At 42.9% G+C, this 20,357-nt stretch overlaps 1 protein-coding gene across 4 annotated transcripts in view; it reads right to left on the reverse strand.

The window, feature by feature from the left end:
- Window positions 1–17,762, reverse strand: part of SUSD2 (sushi domain containing 2) — a 38,848-nt gene extending 21,086 nt beyond the window's left edge. For all 4 annotated transcript variants that reach the window (XM_062009818.1, XM_062009817.1, XM_062009819.1 and 1 more), the window contains exons 1-14: window positions 17,680–17,762; window positions 15,721–15,851; window positions 14,156–14,357; window positions 12,831–12,982; window positions 12,169–12,336; window positions 11,195–11,369; window positions 9,938–10,139; window positions 9,134–9,219; window positions 8,252–8,520; window positions 7,515–7,658; window positions 3,998–4,153; window positions 2,531–2,779; window positions 1,170–1,442; window positions 557–739 (exon numbers count right to left, since the gene is read on the reverse strand). In XM_062009818.1, the coding sequence (XP_061865802.1) occupies window positions 557–739; window positions 1,170–1,442; window positions 2,531–2,779; window positions 3,998–4,153; window positions 7,515–7,658; window positions 8,252–8,520; window positions 9,134–9,219; window positions 9,938–10,139; window positions 11,195–11,369; window positions 12,169–12,336; window positions 12,831–12,982; window positions 14,156–14,357; window positions 15,721–15,787 (2,326 nt within the window). In that variant the 5' untranslated portion in view covers window positions 15,788–15,851; window positions 17,680–17,762. The remainder of the gene's footprint in view (window positions 1–556; window positions 740–1,169; window positions 1,443–2,530; window positions 2,780–3,997; window positions 4,154–7,514; window positions 7,659–8,251; window positions 8,521–9,133; window positions 9,220–9,937; window positions 10,140–11,194; window positions 11,370–12,168; window positions 12,337–12,830; window positions 12,983–14,155; window positions 14,358–15,720; window positions 15,852–17,679) is intronic.
- Window positions 17,763–20,357: the final 2,595 nt, after the last annotated feature.

Here is a 20,357-nt window from a genome sequence, read left to right on the forward strand (position 1 = left end):
GATGACAATAAACATTTGAGTGTTGTGCCATCATTTATGCTTCCCAAATTATTCAGATACTAATGGATTTCAGTAATTTCTAGCTCTCTACATGTATGTGTAGGATTATATATTTATAAGGCTGCTAAAAGAACATTATATTTACATTAAAAACTTACTTACAACAAAACGATGCAGTAAATAAGGATCCTTTCAGCAGCCTTTGTGTTTCTGTGTTAAGCAATCATTTTCAGCTAAGTACTATGCTTTCCTGCTTTTCTAAGACTTGGTTGAAATTTGTTTTGCGTTGCTCACTCAAGAAGCACACCTGTGAGTTCCTTTCAGCTAAACCTAGAGAAGGGCAAGCATGTAGCTCTAAACCCTTAGAAAGCCTAGATACAGGAAATAAAAACCCGAGCAAACAAACCACACCACCATAAGCCACTTGTTATTTAGCTTTGAATATTAGTCTTTCCAGAAACCCAGGGGAGAAGTTGTTTTTGTCAAGGCCATCATTGCCTTGTTCATGATAATGATGTCTTCATTGTAAATTTTTAACATTTAAAAGGAAACAGACCTGTTCTCAGGATGCAACTGGATGTGTCTCCAGACCAGGTCCCTGTCACTTGGCAAATTCTTTCCTTTGACCCAGTGAGTTCATAGCCCCGATTGCAAATGAAACTGATGGTTGAGCCCAGCAGGTAGGTAGTTCCATTTTTTCTTCCATTGGTTGGATGATCTAGCCAGCCACAAGAGATCACTGGTAAAAGAGACATATCTGGTTAAGGCATTTTGGATTTGGACTAGCATATCCCCACCACAATGATTCAAATGGCATTTTAATGGCAACTCATGGGAAGACAAAGATTTTTAGGCTAACTGAAAGACAGCACTTTCTGATATTTAAAAACTTTTTAAGTCTGAGGAAGACAGGTTATGGCATAGAAAATGAAGAAAAACGTTCTAATACGGTGTTGTAGTAGTGGAAGAAATGGAAAGAAATTTGTTTTATGTTTGTCTAAGCATCCTACCAGTGCAATTTTCCTGTACAAGAACAATTCCTCCTAACAAGAATGTTTACAGGTGCAGGAAGATACAGTTGAGCAAAATCTCTTCAAACAGCGTTAACTATTTAGATGCCCTGTAGAAAGAACTGTAGTGATTAATGCTTTCGTGGAATGTTGTATCACCTGGCTGTAGATTTTCTGTCAGCAGCTTATGATTCTGATGAGATAGTCTTGTGGAATTTCCCACTTGAAGGCTTCTTGTTGTCAGCACATCAAATCTGCAGAATGGATCAGAGTCACAGAGCGAGACCATCTCTGTCATCAGGGGATCAGCAGGGTCTTCATAAGGGAAGAACACGGGCAGAAAGGAAGCATTGTGCTTTTCCCCATAAAAGAAATTGTTCAGCAAGTATTCCGTGTCATAGGTAAAGAGAGAAGTTCCATTTTCAACAGCCCCTTGGGAGACAGAGAGATATTCATATGTAACGTTGCCTATAAATCTGTGTCACCTTCTGCTACTAATCCAAGTGCTTGTTTATACAAACATAGCTAGAGCTGGAAGAGACCTACAAAGACTTACAGCTTCCTTCCAATTCAAGAATATTTTCCTTTTCATATGCAGCACTGTAACTTAGCACTAAAGTTAGTGTTAGCCTGGTGCTTGATTAATGACTTAAAATGAGACACAAATAATTGTACAGCTATGATTTTATATAAGGTGGGTTTAGATGCCTGCTCCAAAATGGTTCTAAAGAAGTACCTCAGACAGAGGTACTACACAAAACATTACAAGCAACACAAATCCTGATCCTGCGTGTCTCTAAGTTTATCATGTCGGCTGTGGCCCAAATTTTTGTTTTTACTCTGCTAAATCAGAAACTTCCTTAAGTAGTAGCAGTGAGATTTTTCAGGATGATCTGAATCCCAGAGTACAGCTACACAATGCCTGATACGGAGATCAATTGGTAGCCAGAGAGTATTTTGCATCATGTTTCTGGCCTGTCTCTTAACCTGATGTCAGCGGGAAAGCTGATCAGTCTATTTTGCAGGCTAGGTATAGCAGCCTAATCACTTTCATTAAATTAAAGCAGCCATTCTTTTACACTCACACATCCGTTTTTTTTTAAGGGGACAATTATTAAGTTGTGATTCAATAAATGATTTTTTAAATTGCCCGCACGGTATTTGATGGAAACATTGCTAATAGTCTTGGAAAAGATACCTGACCCTGGCTATTGCTCTACTTCTGTAATACTTTATTCTGGTAATGCTGTGTTCATCTGATCACAGCAGATGGAATTCCGAAAGTGTGAGCTGTGAAATATGAGCTCTGACTCTCAGTGGGACAAAGTGCAGGACACTCATCGTGGTTCTGTCTCAATCCCTTGGCTAGGAATGCCACCCACTAGAGGAGTGCAAACTTCTCTCAATCTCTTCTCTTGATTATAGGTTGCTTAGCACAGGCATCATTAGCTAGTCTGTAAATCACAAGCTGTTTTTATTTTGTAAGGAAAACGTAATAATAGACCAGAGAAATTACTTACAGTTAGCTCCAAACTCAAACAATTGCTGAGGACTTGCATGAGCTGACATGGTTGTTTTATTTTTGAAGGTATACTCATCCTCTGTATTGCCATTCATTACCCCAAAGAGACCCTGCGTGTGATTCATAAACTTCTCTGGGAGCAAAACTGTTAGGGTCAGAAATCCGTGGCTTCCTCTTATTTCCACTCCAGACCCAGAAGAGAACATCACCGTTATGTTCTGATCAGCTGTAGAATGGAGAAAGAGACCTAAAACAACAAGAAGAGGATAAAACAGACAATCATCCCTTGTCAATAGTTTGTTGTGTCGTCAGTTTTAACAATTTTTCCTAAAGCTTTTCCTCCCTTTCACTCTGGCCTACATTCTCAGAAGTGTTTAAAGGGAGGCCACACTTTCATACCCCCAACTGCAATGACAGCTACTACAGAGCAGTAGCAAAAAAAAAGGGCAAGAGTTGATGCAAGCTGCGTTGCCTTCTGCCATTGTCCCAGAGCAGAAGCCTTAAGATATGAGACAATGACATCAGAGAGGGACTGTGAGTTGGAAGCACTCTCAGTACTCACAGGTTTCCTCTGCTTCTTAATTGTCAAGACATCCCTAATATGGCTTCTTCTCCAAGCCCCCATCACTGTCCCTTCCTTTTTATTTGCTTCCTGCATGTCCTTGCCTCTGTAGCTGCTTGTTAACGTAGCCTTCCCTCTGCTCTTCATTACATTTTCCAGCCATTTGAGGAATAATAACTGCTAGCCACAGAAAACGTCTTCTGCTGAACAGGAGGCTTACTGTTAAAATCCTAGCAATGTTCAGAGCATTTGTCAAATTATTATAAAGACTAATCAAATGATCCCACTCCTGAAGGAACAAGAGTGAACTTTTCATAGGCTTTTCAGCAAAAGAATACAGAAATGACATCTGACCAACAGAGAGAGCTCCGGATAGCGGAAAGAGAAATTAAGTTATATTGTAGTACGCATCTTGGTCACATTTCACTATATTTTGTTTTGCTTGTTTGGTTCCATTGCATTAGATACAGTAAGCTCAAAGGAGAATAAGGAGCAAGGAGTTTTTAATTCCACTCACCCTCCACGAGATAAGAAGGAAAACCATAGCTCTGTGAGCCACTGAAAAAGGACAAAGGAGACAGGGACACTGAAGCCACTGGTTAGAACACTTCACTGCAATTGGCAGGATTGCATGCTGTCCCTTCACAGGTTCAGGCAAACGCCAGATATTGGTGAAGGTTGTAATTTATGTCGTTAGGTCATTCTGGGAGAGGAGAATGTTCCACAGTCCAGCCTACGGGCAAATCACATGACTCCACCTCTTCCTAGACACAGCATAGGTGCTTCCTGTTACAGCTAGGCTAACTGCTAGAAATGCTGATAAGAAGCATCTAGAGATATTCTTAACTATACATAGGCTCCATCGGAATACAATAGATTACAAGGCTGATATTTGTAACTCACCCTTCAGGTCCATCCAACTTTGCTCAGAGAAACTGACAACTTTCTGGTTCAACAGCACCTCAAGATGAAAATCCTCCAAGTATCGTACTTCAATCACATCAGAGTCGTTCTCCTGCATGGCCACTGCAGACAAGCCTGTCACCTGAGCCCCAGTTCCTTCCAAGTAATAAACAAAACAAAACAAGCCCCCCAAAAATGCCCAACATGAGCTAAAGTAAATATCAAAGGTTATAATGACACAGTCAAAAATACCCCCACCCTAGCTATATCCTAAAAATAACTAGATATTATTATTTATATTTGAGGCAATTGCTAAGCATATAAGCGACATAAAACGCACAGTACTGAGTTTCCTACCGGGACAGTGTATTGAAAACAGAACATTTAACACTGAAAGAGTCTGGGAATTCTACATTCTTCTACATGGCAACAACTGAGCTATATAAGAAGACTGGTTGATCTCTTTCTTGCATATTCAGTTCCGTGAGTAAGGCCTGGCAAAACCGAGGACAATTTCAGCGAGGGCATGACAGAATACATGAAGAGAGTAAACAAAAATGTTAAAAGCTGATCTTCAGAATTAGAATCATAGAATGGGGGGGGTTGGAAGGGACCTTTAGAGATCATCTAGTCCAACCCACCCTGCCAAAGCAGGTCCACCTAGATCAGGTCACACAGGAACGTGTCTAGGCAGGTCTTGAAGACCTCCAAGGAAGGAAACTCCACAATCTCCCTGGGCAGCCTGTGCCAGGGCTCCGCCACCCTCACAGTGAAATAGCTTTTTCTTATGTCTACATGGAACTTTTTGTGTTCCAGCTTCATCCTGTCACTAGATGCCATAGAAAAAAGGGATGCCCCAACCTCCTGACATCCACTAATTAGGTATTTGTAAATATTAATGAGATCCCCCCCTCAGGCTCCTCTTCTCTAGGCTAAACAGCCCCAGGTCCCACATCCTTTCATCATAAGGAAGATAAGATTAAGTAAGACTAAGATAAGATTAAGATAAGATTAAGTACTTAAGATTCAGGACCCGCCTGGACATGTTCCTGTGAGACCTGATCTAGGTTGACCTGCTTCTGCAGGGGGGTTGGACTAGATGGTCTCTAAAGGTTGCTTCCAACCCCTACCATTCTATGATTAAGTAATTTAAGTACTCAGTGACTCATGCCACTTCTACAAAAAACACAGTAAAATCTATCCATGGCAAAATATTTCCTTGACACAATCTCCATCCTATCCAATGTAATATTCAGTATAAGCATTTGTGTCTACAGCGGTGCTGAAATGCACAGACAATTTTTAATCTGTCCTTAAAATTCTGCCAGAAGTATCAAGTCCTTTAAAGTGCATCCTTGAGGCCAGGTGGAGTATTCTTTCCAGAGGCAAGTCTATTTTATGGTGTGTAAAGTAGCACTAGATACAAGAAAAGCCTAAACAAAAGTATCTGACATAAGGCTTTTCAGGTGGTCTTGAGAAGCATAATCACATTTCGCTGTTTCATATTTTATTTTTCCCTCATTTAAAAATGCACGTATCATAGAATCATTTTGGTTGGTAAAGTCATCTAAGATCATCGAGTCTGTCCTGGTTTTGGCTAGGATAGAGTTAACTTTGAGGAGGAAGTAGGAAGGGGCACAGCATGGGCAGCTGACCTGGGCTGGCCAACAGGTATTCGATACCATACTGACATCATGCCCAGTACCTAGAGGCAGGGAGCTAGTCGGGGGCGGGGCTTCGGGAGCATAGGCGGGGCTGCCGGTCGGAGGGGGGGTCGCGTCGGGTCCCGGGTGGTGAGCAGCCGCGGCACGCGCCATTCCTTTTGTATATTTCCCTCGTTTACTGTTAAAACTGTTCCTTTTTCCCCCTGAACCTGTTCATTCTTATTGTTGTTCTATTAAACCGCTCTTATTTCAACCTACGCGGGTTTTTCCCCTTTTTCTCTGGTTCCCCTTCCCGCTCCACCGGGAGGGGAGGAGTGAGCGAGCAGCCTCGTGGCTCTTTGTTCCCGGCTGGGCAAAACCACGACAGAGTCCAACCACTAACCTGACACTACCAAGCCCACCAGTAGACCATGTCCCTAAACACGGTGACTTCACCACCTCCCTGAGCAGCACATTCCAGTGTTTAACAACCCTCTCCCTGAAAAAGGTCTTCCTAATCTCCAACCTAAACCTCCCCTGGCGCAACCTGAGGCCGTTTCCTTGCGTGCTATCATTCATTACTTGAGAAAAGAGACCGATCTCCAATTCACTACAGCCTCCTGTCAGGGAGCCGTAGAGAGTGATCATGTCTCCCCTCAGACTTCTCACCCCCAGGGTCGTCAGCCTCTCCCCATCAGTCTTGTGCTCCAGATCTTTCCCCAGCTCCGGTGCCTGTCTCTGGACACACTCCAGACCCTCAGTGTCTTTCCTGTACCAAGGGGCCCTACACCGAACACAGACCACGAGCTGCATCCTCGCCAATGCCCAGTACAGAGGGTCAACCACTTCCATGGTCTTGCTGGTCACACTATTTCTGATACAAGCCAGGAAGCCATCGGCCTTCTTGGCCACCTGGGCACGCTGCTGGTTCACGTTCAGCCGCTGTCAAACAACACCCCTAGGTCCTTTTCCACTTGACAGTTTTCCAGCACCATATCCCCAAGACTGTAGCGTTGCCTGGGGTTGGTTTGGTCCAGGTGCAGGCCCCGGCACTTGGCCTTGTAAATCCTCATACAATTGCCCTTGGCCAATCGTTCCAGACTGTCCTGATCCCTCTGAAGAGCCTTCCTGCCCTCAAGCAGTTCTGTGCTCCTGCCCAGTTTTGTGTCATCTCTAAACCGACCGAGGGTGCACTCAACCCCATGCAAGATATGACAATCTCCTTATTACAGGCCAGTTTGCAATCTGCCCATTCAAATGAAGGCTACGAGAACCTCCAAAAAGCTGCTTCTGCTCTAGGGTTTGTTTTGTAAATAAGCCAAAAGATGAGTACCATCAGGCCTTTTGACTAAAATAAAAATATCCCCTTAACCAACTTCTACTCAGATGTGGTGCCCAGAAATATTTTTTTTCCCCATAAAAGGAATGTTTTCTCAGATTCTTCTGGGACATTTTTGCTCTGTCCATGCATGAATATACACCTCACAGAGAAAGAAAGGCATACGCTTCCCTGCTTTCTATTAATTTTCAGCTACAATACTATCAAAATGCATCACCTAGGAGCCACACCTTATGCTTCCTTATAGATGGGAATGGACACGGAGAGAAATGAGAATTGTTTTCCTGAGCTACAAAATACAATAGAAAACCTTACATTTCCATTACTCATACCAAATAAAATTAGCCAATAATCTTTCATTAGGAAGTTAATTTTTTTCCCGAATATTCTGCCTTCTAATTAGCTTCAAAACACTGACCTTCCCACAAATGGCCAAAAAAGAAGACGACCAGAGGAGACAGGAGAACGCTGTGAAGTGCAGCTCAGGTAACCTCTGAAGCTTTTGTCATCACTGCTTCCTCTCTTACCAGCTTACCATTGGGAAAGTGTGCCTGCTGTGTCCTCCCTTGCACTCTTAGGGATGTGAGATCAGATTCTACCAAGGTGTATTCTCCTTGGCCTTTGAAGGTGAAGTTAAGACCATCAAATGTGAGGAAGTGAGGATCCCCAAAAGCAGATGCTGGTTTTAAAAGCAAAAAGAGAAATAAGAACAAACAAAACTCACAACCCATTATTCTCTTCTTATGTTCAGAAGAAAAAAAATAACCTCATTGTGGTGATCATCGGCCAACATTTAAAAGGCTGTTCTGGGCAGCAGTGCATAGACTGCCTACCAGAATCCTTGCTGTCAGGCTAGAAGCCTGCTTCCTATGCAAAGTATGGGCAGATTTGGACATGAACACTGGGCTAGTCCAGAACCAGCTCACTGGAGTGCTTCTAAAGCAGCTGGAAGTGACAGTCCGAGAAACGGGATGAGGCTTTGAAGTGTCATCTGCCTTGAACAGAGAGAGATGGCAGTGATCCTCAGCCCCAAATGTAAAGTTATTTAGGTTCCAGGGATTAATGAGATACTCAACAACAGAAAATCTTGCATGACAAAAATCATGTACAGATTTTGCCATTGTCGGGTCAAAAGAAACATTCCATGGAAATTTTCCATGGGAAAATGTGCTCTCACCATTGCTCAAGTGACATACCTACATATATAAACATTCTAAAAGCCAACGCTGTATTAAAAAGCTACACTCCATAATGAAATTCTGAAGTCCTTACCAACTCGGGGTGGGCGATACGTCCTGCAGTCGCTGGAGGGTCGCCTTTTCATATAGAAGTGACAATTATCAGACCAAAGGCAGCAGTAATAGAAGCTGATGACATCATAAAGCCAATGTGAAAAGCCAGGTATTCGGGGAGGCTTCATGAAGGGTGGTGAACCCCAGTCATGGCCTCGATCAGGTGTGCTACCTCCTGAGGAGTCATGTGTGAGGATTTGGGTCCCTGTGGAGTCATAGCAACACTGCTGTCCTGCTGCATACTGGGGACTGGTTGAGAAAAGTAGCGAGAAGAGAGTTATCATTCAGCTCTGTGAAATCCTTTTATCTCTAGATATTACCTCTTGCCTTTTTATAAAATATAGCTACATGTTTGGATTGCCAAGCTTTATGTGATGTCCAGAGATTATAACTGTCAGTTAGACTTCCCCCTGCTCCGGCTCTGTTCTTATAAATTAGACCAGATTAGGGATAGAGAGGGAGGGAGTCTTAACCAAGGCAGTAAGGAAGTTCTGTAGGCCTTATTGGTACACAAATGTACACTTTTAAAAATAGTTCTGACTGAAAGAGTGCAAAGAGTAACTTGCTGAACTGAAGTAGACCGATACAAGAAAGGTTTCATTGGTCCTTATCAAATGTCTTTTAGACATTAGTGCTTGTTTAAGGCATCCTAAGGTTTAGCACACGGCAAGTAATTGAATATTAAATGTAAGGCCTCGAGTTCTTCTCAGCAATGAGGGCAAATACAGGAATAAGAGGGAAACAATGATGCTACGAACCTGAAAACTGAGAGCACACAGACCTTTGTGACTTCTGTGATGCTGTTATCCCTGAGGTGGAACAAGTCCCTTAAAAAATGCCATTTAAAAGAAATTTTCTTTACCTGGCTTGAATGGCTCTTACACAATGCACAGCACCAGGGTGGTAAGTACACACGCTCCCCTTTTCAATGTCACAGCCATAATCTGTCTGAAAAAGATCAATGGTCACACTTAATGGGGGTCTTTCCCTATCGTCCTTTCTATTTTTATGTTCTCTCCCCACCCTTCGTCTCTGACACACGTGTTGTCTAAATGAACTGGTTGCGACCGTGTGTTGAGCAGCACAGAGTGATAGGAAAACCAGTGAATTTAATACTGAAGCGATTGGAGCAACATGCTAGTCTAACCTGAGCCTTCTGCAGTCTATTACGACAGACCTTGAAAAACAGATGCAGCGAGATGCCGAATTCAACTACAACTGCATAACAAGCACAGATCACGCCAGAAGAAACTTAACTTTGGTCTTATGTTCTTAGATGTGCAGTACAGTAAATCTAGTATTTCTTTTTCACGTGCTTTTAACTGTATAAATTAAAACACACATCATGTTTGGAGCTTCGTAACCAGGAAAGGACAGTAACAAAAATTACCTAGCATCTTTTTTTAAATATGCACAAACTCGGTTTGTTATCATAAACTGGAAAGGAAGTTACCCCATCTGGTCCTTAGATCAGTGCTGTAATTGAAGGTGTAGACTAAATGGCTGTATGTGCGTGTGCCACTTGACATGCTACTTTTGCAAATTTCAGTATAACTTCATGTCCTTGTAATGACTTTTAGAGAGGGAACAAGGGTGTGTGGGGAGTATGGCATTCTCTAAGCTTCTACTCGGAACCATAATAAGCCAGGATTGATGAATTACTTACATGGAACCTGCCAGTGTCAGCTCTTGCCTGCGCCAAGGTGCAAGGGCAATCTATAATTTCTTCCATGAAGTTTGGAAGCTTTTCCTCCTTTCTGTCCCACTCCACACATTTTGCACTTGCCCATGCATTTGGGTCATCTCTGAAGTCTTTTCCGAGGTGCCAAGCCAATGCATGCTCTGCGCTCCAGATTGATGGAACGTTGCTGGAAAAAAAACGTGCCAAAAAACCAGATCCGATAGCTGAACAAGCACTATTTTGACAGTGACACTGTACCTTAATCACCAAATACAATTACAAAGAATCTTTGCATTTATGAGTTGTTATTTCATTACAAAGGCCACTGCTTGCTTTTTCTTGAAAAATGTTACAGCAATTTTTTTTCCCCTAATTTAGAAAGTGACAGCGTGACAGCACACAGCAAGTATGCAATAATCAGAATATGTTTTAGCATTCGTTATTCTGGCTTACGTGGATCTTTTTAGAGATAGGTTTTCTATTCGTGGTTTTTACATTGTAGTGCCATTTAGGCCAGAATGAGGAACGTTTGGATTCTCTAAAAAAGACTAGCCCTGTGCCAAAGCAGTATCAGGCTCGATGGCAACAGATGGGAAGAAACCATTCAGAATCCTTGAAACGTGCCAAGGCTATGCAGTTCTCCACTCATGAAAAAAAAACCATACATGAAGTGTAATTAAAACGCCCTATAGAATGAGAAGACATTACCCTTCTGTGGCAGCAACTATTAGTAATGTACAGCAGTGTATTAGTAATATGTTCTAGCAGCAAAGAGGTGACATTTATATATATTAATATTATATCATCTACGTAAAAAACCTGCAGATACGTAGAAGAAATGCGAAAGAACATCTGTGCAAGCTCAGAATACGAATGGAGCACTTACGGAGGTAAATCATCAAAAATCATGGGGAAATATGCAATGAAATAAAAGGAAGTACGCATAAAATTTGTAGGAATGCACAAGTCTGCACACAAAATTGAAAAAATCTAAATGCAGAGGAAGGCCTGTGGTTGCAGTGACAAAAGTTACACAACTGGGGCTTCTTCCACAGTTGTGACAAAAGAAATCAACAGGTCCTAGTTTGTCCAGGGTACTGGGTTTGGTGGGGGTGGAGTAATTTTCTTCACAGCAGCACATACGGTGTCACGTTTCAGATTTGTGACCAAGACAGTGTCAATAGCACACTAGCATTTCGGCTCTTGCCAAAGAGTGCTAGCACACTGTTGCGGTGTACTTGCCTCTGCCCGTCAGAATAGTTGCTGGGTATAATTCTCAAAATTCCAAAGTCCCAGGTACTGTAATTTCCTTTAGCGGGTACAGGAATGAAAGAAAAAATCCCACTATTAGGGATTTCTCTTGCCAAAGTATAAAGGTATTTCCACTCAGCCAACCAGTTTTCTGAGTAGCTGTCACCTGTCAGGTAGAGGAAGAAAATCGTTTTGGATGCTGGAATAGGACGGTTACCACAAGACCAAATTAGACATCTCCACTCATATTTAAAGTGAAGAGAACAATCTGACATTATTGTCATGAGTTACTTATACTTGCAGATGTCTTCCTGAGACTTCAGTGAAAGCGATCACATGCTGTGTAGAAGTCTGCACATATGTTACACATATATCATGGTTTAACCTCAGCTGGCAACTAAGTACCACAGAACCAGTAACTCACTCTCCCTGGTGGGATACGGAACAGAATTAGAAAGGTAAAAGCGAAATAACTCATGGGTTGAGATAAAGACAATTTAATAGGGAAAGCAAAAGCTGTGCACACAAGCAAAGCAAATTAAGGAACTTATTCACTGCTTCCCATTGGCAGGCAGGCGTTCAGCCATCTCCAGGAAAGCAGGGCTCTATCCTGCGTAATGGTTACTTAGGAAGACAAATGCCATCACTCCAACTGTCCCCCATACTCCTTTTTCTTCCTTCAGTTTTATACACTGAGCATGATGTCACAGGCTATGGAATACCCCTGAGGTCAGTTAAGGTCGGCCGTCCCAGCTGTTCCCCCTCCCGACTTCTTGCGTAGCCCCAGTCTATTCGTTTGTGGGATGGGGTGAGAAAGAGAAAAGGCCTTGATGTTGCATAAGCACTGCTCAGCAGTAACTAAAACATCGTTGTAGTCCTGCACCAGCAACTAGGAAGACAAGGAATTTTATCTCATCCAAAATCAAGACAGTATGCGATGACTACTATGAAAAGTGTCACTTTACCTGTTTCCTGGTATCCCCAGACTTCTATGTTGATGAGGGTTGTTGCAAGTGCTTGATACGCCCAGGTAAGAGTTAAGTTGCCATCAGTGTTGGGAGTGCCATAATATTGCCATTTTGTCTCATTTACCAATGTGCATTTTTCTCCATCCGAAACTTTGCTGTGATGTACTGCGTTAAAGAACAGGAAAAAGAAAAAAGGATTGATGACATTTCTGCTCTGCAGAGCTCTGAAAAGGTGACATCATATTACTTAAGATTCAGCAGTATTTCCTCTGTATATGTTTTCTAGCAGGATGCATGATATAAAAAGAGTAAGCTAAAGCCGAGAGAATGCAACCCTTACTAATATTCGTAGTCCTTAGACCACACCACCACAATGCAGTTATTTTCCCACAAAAATGAAACTGTTTCGCTCAACTTCATTTTTACGTAAGATTTTTTTATGAGTGAATGCCCCTGCTGCTGTAGAGCAGCAGAAGTCAATGGCTGTGAAAGCTCATCTTTCAAAATATGAATTTACACGAAGGCAGCAAGAATTACTTTTCTGGTGTTAAACAGCCATTAAGGAAGAAGAAAAGAGATAGAAAGGGAAAGGCTTATATTAATATCGCATCCACAGAGCGAGAATAGCAAAAGAAGATGGATAACGTCATTTAAGTAACCTGATAACCAAGTTCCAGAGTACGGAAATGTCTGCCCATCATCTGTAGAAATTTCAAATGGGATGAAACCAGTCTCATACAGCAATGGGGAGATGCAGTGGGCTCTGCCATCCTTAGCAATATAGCCATTGGTTTTGATTTCCTGCTTGAACCTGTTGGTGTTGAAAATACTTTTCAGTGTCACCAGTAAAAGAAGGAAAATTTTGAATGTCTCAGTTGAATTTCATTAAGCAACCTTGTGCCACATGTAGATCATTACAAGTCGTGCGGTTGTTTTGCCTGTAGCAGTGAATGTAAACTGGAAAAATTTGTGTGTACTGTGTGACTACTACACCAATGTGGATTCTGCTCTGCACTGCACAAATACACTGCAACCTGCAAGCCTTAGATTTGCTATTTAATTACTGGGGGAGAGGGTCATGATAAGTAATAGCAAGTAAAAAAAAAGAGCAGCAGGAAGACAAAGGTGATCTTACAGGATTAACAGGATTACAGGGTGACTAACATTGACCATGATAGGCAGGCGTTGCAAATTTTGTGGTTTATGTGAGTTTTTTGGCTGATAAGTCCCGTGAATACAGCAAAAGTAACTTCCAGCTGCTCTAGAATATCTGTTGCAAAGACTAACTCTGAACTCATTGCTTGTTATTTAAACACGTCCTTCCAGTTAGGGCTATTGCCCACTACGCTGAAGTATAATCCTACCCATGACTCTTCAGGACAGATGTACGGTGACTTCACAGCTACTTCAAGTACTGCAGGGAGCTGGGGCCTACCAGGAAAGTAGTACCTTTGCTTGTCTGCACTGAAGTTAATATTGGCTTGGAAAACATAACTGGTAATTCAAAGTACACTGTTGTGTTCTACAGAACGAATGCCTGGGTCAAAGGTTTTCCTGAGGCAGCATTAAAAACCTTTTCAGGTACTGCTCTCCAGATGGGAAGGGCTCCTAAATGTCATTCATTAGGTACGTCAGGACTTTGGGGGACAGTAAATTCTGTGTACCATATGTATTGTACGTGTGACACATGTACCTAAGCGTGTTACAGACTGACACGCGAAGAGAAGAAATACGAGAGTAATGACTGCATTGCACAGTAACTCAATCTAGATGAAATGATCCTGTGTAGAAATACAGACAACGTATATCCTTGAGTTTAAGTCTTAGCAGAACCTCGGTGTGTTTTGGGATTCTGACAACTTTACAAAGTAAATTTTCACTCCTGTATAAACTAGTCTCGTTTTCCAGTATTTGCCTGTTATCAGAAAGTGAGATTACAAAGATTCACCTCCCTTCATCAGAGGAACATAAAGTCATAGCCCACCTGCATGTTAGCAAAGAGGCATTAAGAGCGGTATTTTCAATCAAAAAGTCTTTTCCTCCCATCAGAGATCCCGAGTATGGAGAAATTTGAAGACAAAACTCTTTATAATCAGGACAACAAATCCCCAAGGACTGGCACGTCACCTGGCAAGAACAGGTACCAAGCAGGTCCCCACATCGGTGTGAGCAAGAGTCTTGAGCTCCTTGTTAAAGGAAAAAAAAACCAACATCATAATCAGGAATATTATTGAACTCTTCTAGACATTCTCTGAAATGAGAAGTATGTCATCTGAGACTACTGTAAATAAATGAAGTAGGTCAGTTGTTAGTTTAGGAATGTATTTAAGTGAAGGCTGTAAATATCTGCATATTATAAAAGATTTATTATATATATTATCTACCCCTTAGCCAGTACATAATTTCACCAACTCCGTGGGTATTTTTAAATCTAAGAGAAAGATAATTTTCCTCGGTGTCAGTCGTTAATTGTATTTACTTCTGAGAGTAGGTTTTAAGCAAACCAGAATGGGGTCCCATCCCTCTCAGCTCTACACAGGAATCAAGGAGAGCAGAAAGTTAGAGCTCTTGGATAAATGGAATACTGACATTAGCAACACAGTGTGCTCCAACATGAAATTATGAAAAGCTACCAGTTTCTTTCTTTTGTGCATTTTATGTGAGTCTAACCTTAATGGAGTAGCTGTTAAGATGACTAGATACATAGGCAGGTGAATAGGCCCTTGAATTAGGTCTTGCTGAGGTCTAGCTGAACAGATCATGAATGATTACTGGATGTGACATGAAAAACCTCCCAACTAAAATGAAACAGTGAGAAACTGACAGACATTACGGTAACACTGTGAGGAACAGCTGGATTTCACAAACAGTTAAGGAGCACTTAAGTGAGAGTGACAAGCTGCACACAACTGGGAGCAATGAGGATCTTTTGTGGAGCAGGGTCTTGCAAGGGCAATGCTGCTTGGATAACTATATCAACAAATCTGTGCAATGCTGAGATGGCCCAGGTAAGTATCAGAAAAATAGAAATTTTTCTGGGGAGAGGGAGAGGTTTTTTTGGGTTTTTTTGGTTTGGTTTTTTTTTTTGTGCAATAAAGAGATCAAGAAAAGGAAAAGGTAGTAAAATCTCTCAGATTTTCTCTTTCTCCTGGCCTCTCTCCTCTATCCTGGGATAATATGTGGGTGTGTGACAGGAAAGGACAGGAATGGTAACAAGTCAGAAATAGAAATCTTCTTTCTGTACCAGAAAACCTGCCTGTGATAGAGATATTGCTTCAATATAGAGGTAGAAAGTTGCTCTGTGTCTTTAAAAGTATTTACTGCATTCTTCAGATTGTCTTTTTACTTATACATTATCCTACTGGAAATTACAGAGGAAGGGGTTGAAAACGACACCGTGCCAGCAAAAGCCAGTTTGCGTGCATTTGCTTTAGCTTGTACAAATGGTATCAGTAATTTCTTATCGAGGTGACTATTCTGAAGTTGAGAAGCTGGAAAAGTTTGTAGAAAAAAAAAAAAAAAGCAGCAATTTTTTTTAAAGTCACTCACCTACATTCTGAAGAGCAGTGAGGGTGAAGAGAATGAGGAGAGAAATATCTATGCCAACAAATTTCATATTTTGTCCAGATGATTCAGGATGACTGACCGTGATAGCCTTTGTGCCTGTCCAGGAAAAGCCTCTGGAGAAACACGTGTTCAGAAGTAAGACACTCACTGTTCAAAGGTTTGTTGTAAATTACTGAAGCCAAACAAATTGAAGGAGATGCTCCTTTTCAGAGGTCATCTCCAATTAAGGAAAAGATAGAGGCGGGGGGAGGTAGTCACTAGAACTCCTATGCATTATTTTAATAGCTGTGTTTTTCTGAAATGGAAGGAGAAGTGTGTTGCTCCAAAGTTCAAGATCATGGGGTCATTGGCATCTTTTGATTTTATTGGAGGAACTAAAATCAGTTATCGGTAAGAAGAACAATAAAGAACAGATGCTGACAGTACAGTTTTGATCAGGAGATAACGAGACGTTGACAAAGCATGTTTGCTGCACAGCATGTGCCAGCATGAGGGTTGTAAATCATAGATGTTAAATGAGACTCTATGAAAGATATAATTGTAAATGGTGGCGTGATCTTAGAGCAATGAAATGGACTACAGAAGCCTTCTGACAGAAACACGAGGATATTCTAGTACGGAAGTAGGGCAGAGCTGATGTGATTAACTTCTGGTTACTTCTGTAAAACACCTCTGAATTTGGCAGCTGTTTTACACCATTTTCCTCATTCATATGACGCAGTATTTCTTTTTGGGAGCAAGTCATTATCATGTCAGTCTAAGTGTTGGACGTACTAAAGATGTCAGTCATTGTTCTTGATAGCAATGTTTACGGATAGCCTGTAAAAACAGACCAGGTGACACAAGCCCCCTTTTTATCCCAGGCCTTCCGCTACCCCTCCACATTACCTCAGCAGGAAGAATACCAAGAACAAGCCAAGATCTTTTCTGATAGAAAAGAGCACACAAAACACCTAGACTCAAAGAACAGGGATTTTCTAGGTGTTTAGGAATGCAAGGGCCATGTATATAACCTGATATAATTTTTCACAGTTATGACCTCCTGTTGTGAACTTTTTCTTTTAAATTCCTCCCTTTCCTATTCCTTTCTCTACGTCAGATGGATCATTGCAGCAATCATTGCCCTGTGACTAGTGAATAAATGGGTTTGTTCTACTGAAGAATCTGCTTTCTTATAGTAAATGACTCATTAAAGCTACACACAATACATCCTCCTCATGTCATGGTGTGGCGGTTTACGGTAAAACCAAGGGATACCTGTGATGCAAAGCAGGCCCGACTGCCAGCTATACCTGCAGCATAGCACAGGCCTGCACCTTCTCACACTGCTGCACGGATTGTAATTTTTCGTTATGCCACTCTGCATTCAGCTCTGATCTGAACCCACAGTTCAATATGGAGCAGGCATGATACAGCTGGACTGCTGAGACCACTGTCGAGCTGACAGCGGTGTAAGTTTTGTGCAGGTCTCTAGTCTAGGGCTAGGACAGAAGCACATACAGATGAGACCAGGGCTTCTCGGCTGTAAGGATGCAAATTGAACGTTTTTGCCTCAGAGCTACAAAATTTCTCCACAATCAGTTCCTAACCAGCAAGAAACTGGGTTGTGAATGTCCTCTGAACATATCGGAATGAAGCATTTGGGGAGTATAAGCATCCTGCTTACTTTACAAGAGGCTCTTTTACACATAGTGAAGAACTTTTGCGGAGAAAAAGGAGATCCCGAGCGAAAATACAGCGTGCTACCTAAGCTTAAAATTTAATAATGAGCGACCAAAAAAATGCCGGGGCACCCTCAGAGACCGGGCTCGTAAGGAACAACCACGGCTCCGCGCCTCCTGATTCGCGGGCGGATCTTACCGATCAAAAGTGATTCTATAAAGACAGCAGAGAAACGAAAGAAGAAATGCACACGGCCTCGGCAGAGAACAGAAAACTTACGGGCAGGTACTGGCTGCTGTGTCCGAACAGCGGGCGGACCGGGCGCCGCGCGGCCGCCATGCCCCCGAGCGCCGGCACCGAGCCGGCCGGCAGCCCGCCGCCACCGCCGGGGATGCCGGGAAACGGAGGGCCCAGGCGCCAGGGCTGCCGCGCGGCATGCCGGGAACCGTAGTTTTCGCCGCCGCGCCCACGCTTTGCAACCGGAGACTTTTTGAGAAGGGATTCTCGCAGGACCTAATTCTGTTCTGTGATTCTGTCCTCTTTGGGACATAGCTCCAGTAGAAGACAGGTGGTACAGGCTAAAAGCATGGAAACTGAAGCATGTTATGCAGGAGGGGTTGAAAATAATTACTTAAACTATAAATAAGGATGTGAAGTGCTGGAGTAGACAAATCTCTCAATTTATTTTTTATATAAAAGGCACTGAGCCTCAGAGCAGACTCGCTGCTGGCATTTCTGCCGGATGCAAAGGCACAACCCTTCGCCACCTCCTGTGTGCCCCGGGGCCACGTTTCCAGCTGCCGGGCTTGGGGTCAGCGGCTGCAGCTGGGTCCAGGGGAGAGGGTGATGTGCTGTGGCGCTGGGGTCATGGCCTTCTGTTCCCAAAGAACTGAAGCTGGACTGCTTAGATTTCTGTTCTGCATGTGCATTTTAGCTCACTGATGCTAATTTTCAATGTTTTTAATGTTTCCTTAATCATCTTTGCCTTTAAATTTGTCTGTTGCCTTCTATCCATTTGCTGTCTTTGCTCATTTTTTTCCCTTTTCCTTTGCCTTACCTCGTTTTTGTTCTTTCTATATCCATTTTTGTTTCTGTCCCCATTATTTCCCTTTATTTTCCTAATACCCATTGATTTTAATTGTTCCTTCTGTGCCTGCTTTTGTTCCTTCTGCCACTTTTAATTTTTTTTCTTATTTCCATTGAAGTGAAGCTACTGAATTGGTGTCACCAAGTGAACAAATGTTTAAAACCACTGACTTTCATGGCAACCATATGGTCGGTCTGTAGAAGAATCAAGGTGAAAAACAAATGCATCTACTGACCCTCAGATACTTCTCCAAACTAACTCTTTCTTCCCTAATCTAAGAAGTCGTAAATAGTGATGGACCACGAGGCATTTTTGCAGAGACAGCCACCAGCAAGGGGAAGAGAAAGATAACCGGGCGATGATAACAAAAGGAGTGCCTGTGCCGAAGCGAGCAGAATCCAGGAGTTCATCCAGCAGATAACTGAGGAAGACCATCAGAAAGACCCCCTAGAGGAAGCAAGTGACCACCGAAGTGACTGCAAAAATGTGAAATAGACGCAATTTGGCAATGAAAGACCGTGAAGTGATGAACTGTGAAGATGTTAAAAAAAATGGGCATGTTTATAGCAAATAACCCCTTGAAAAGTGTCGAACGTTCACGTTTTGACATATAAAAGAAGCATACTTCAGTCTTTCCGCACGCACGTTTGGCGGAAGGATCCTCCGAGCATCCGGCGCCACATTAAAGAATACCTGCTTCATAACAGCTCTGTTGTTACCGAGTCTTTATTTGGTATTGGCATTTGGGAATATACTTGGTTCCATACAACAGGAATTTGAATCCCTTTTACAATAAGCTGGCTGCTAAGTTCAGAACATTCTGGCAGCTCTAGTATCAGCCGGTGAGTTCTGCAGTGTACAGAACTGTCTTTGGTATGTTAACGTTAGTTGTAATTTGGCTTTTGACTACTCGTGTTCTGTTCACTGGATTATAGTTGTCCTGCAGTATCGATTGTCAAGATTGATGTGGATATCACTCAGAGTCTAAGCCCAGCGGCCCCCGGCCCCTCTGACACCCAATGACAAGCTGGAACACAGGGGGACTTATTTTCTACCAAAATTGCCTTGCCTTCTAACAATTATTGTGGGTAATGTAACTGAAGATGCACCGCCCCACCACCTCCAGGGCTTTGACAGAGTGCCCGCCTTACGGCCCGTTAGTGCAGCTCCGCAGCCGCGCGCTGCAGCGTCGACCCTGACAATTTACCCGGTGCCTTCGCTCCGTGGCGAAGAGCCGGTACCGCAGCCCCTGTCGATGGCCGATAGCCGGTAGCGCCATCCCGTGGCGAAGAGCCGGAACGGCCGCGCCCGGTAATAGCTGGTGCTCGGTACCGCCGCCATGTGGACAAACTGCGGTCCTGCGACCCGAGACACGCGCATGCGCAGTGACGCCCGTGACAGCGCTGCTGCTGCGCATGCGCAGCGGCGCCTGTAACACCGGCAGCGGGGATCTTTTCAGCTATATTTCGTAAATTATTAGGGTTACAGCTCTATTAGCAATGGCATTTGGTTTAATTGTATACGCACTAGGAGACAGGCGTAAATTTAGGGTTAAAAGGAGCGAATTTGAGTACAATTTAGAGAGATAGCTCAGTCCTCCGAACCACCATTGTATGGTCCGGAAGTCCTCCGGAGCGTGTAAGCGACTGTCAGTCCTCCGGAAATCATACTCTACGGGCCGAAAGTCCCCCCCAAAACCGGAAGCGACTGTCAGTCCTCCGGAACTTGCGGAAGTCCTCCAGATCCCGGAAGCGACTATCAGGCCTCCGGGATTCACAGTCTATAGGCCGGAAGCGACTATCAGTTTTCTAGCAGATGCACTCCATGCGCCGGAAGTCCTCCAAAGGAACACTAGTGCTCGTCAGCCCCC

Source organism: Colius striatus, chromosome 17 (assembly GCF_028858725.1).
Source record: "Colius striatus isolate bColStr4 chromosome 17, bColStr4.1.hap1, whole genome shotgun sequence".
NCBI classification, from domain to species: domain Eukaryota; kingdom Metazoa; phylum Chordata; class Aves; order Coliiformes; family Coliidae; genus Colius; species Colius striatus.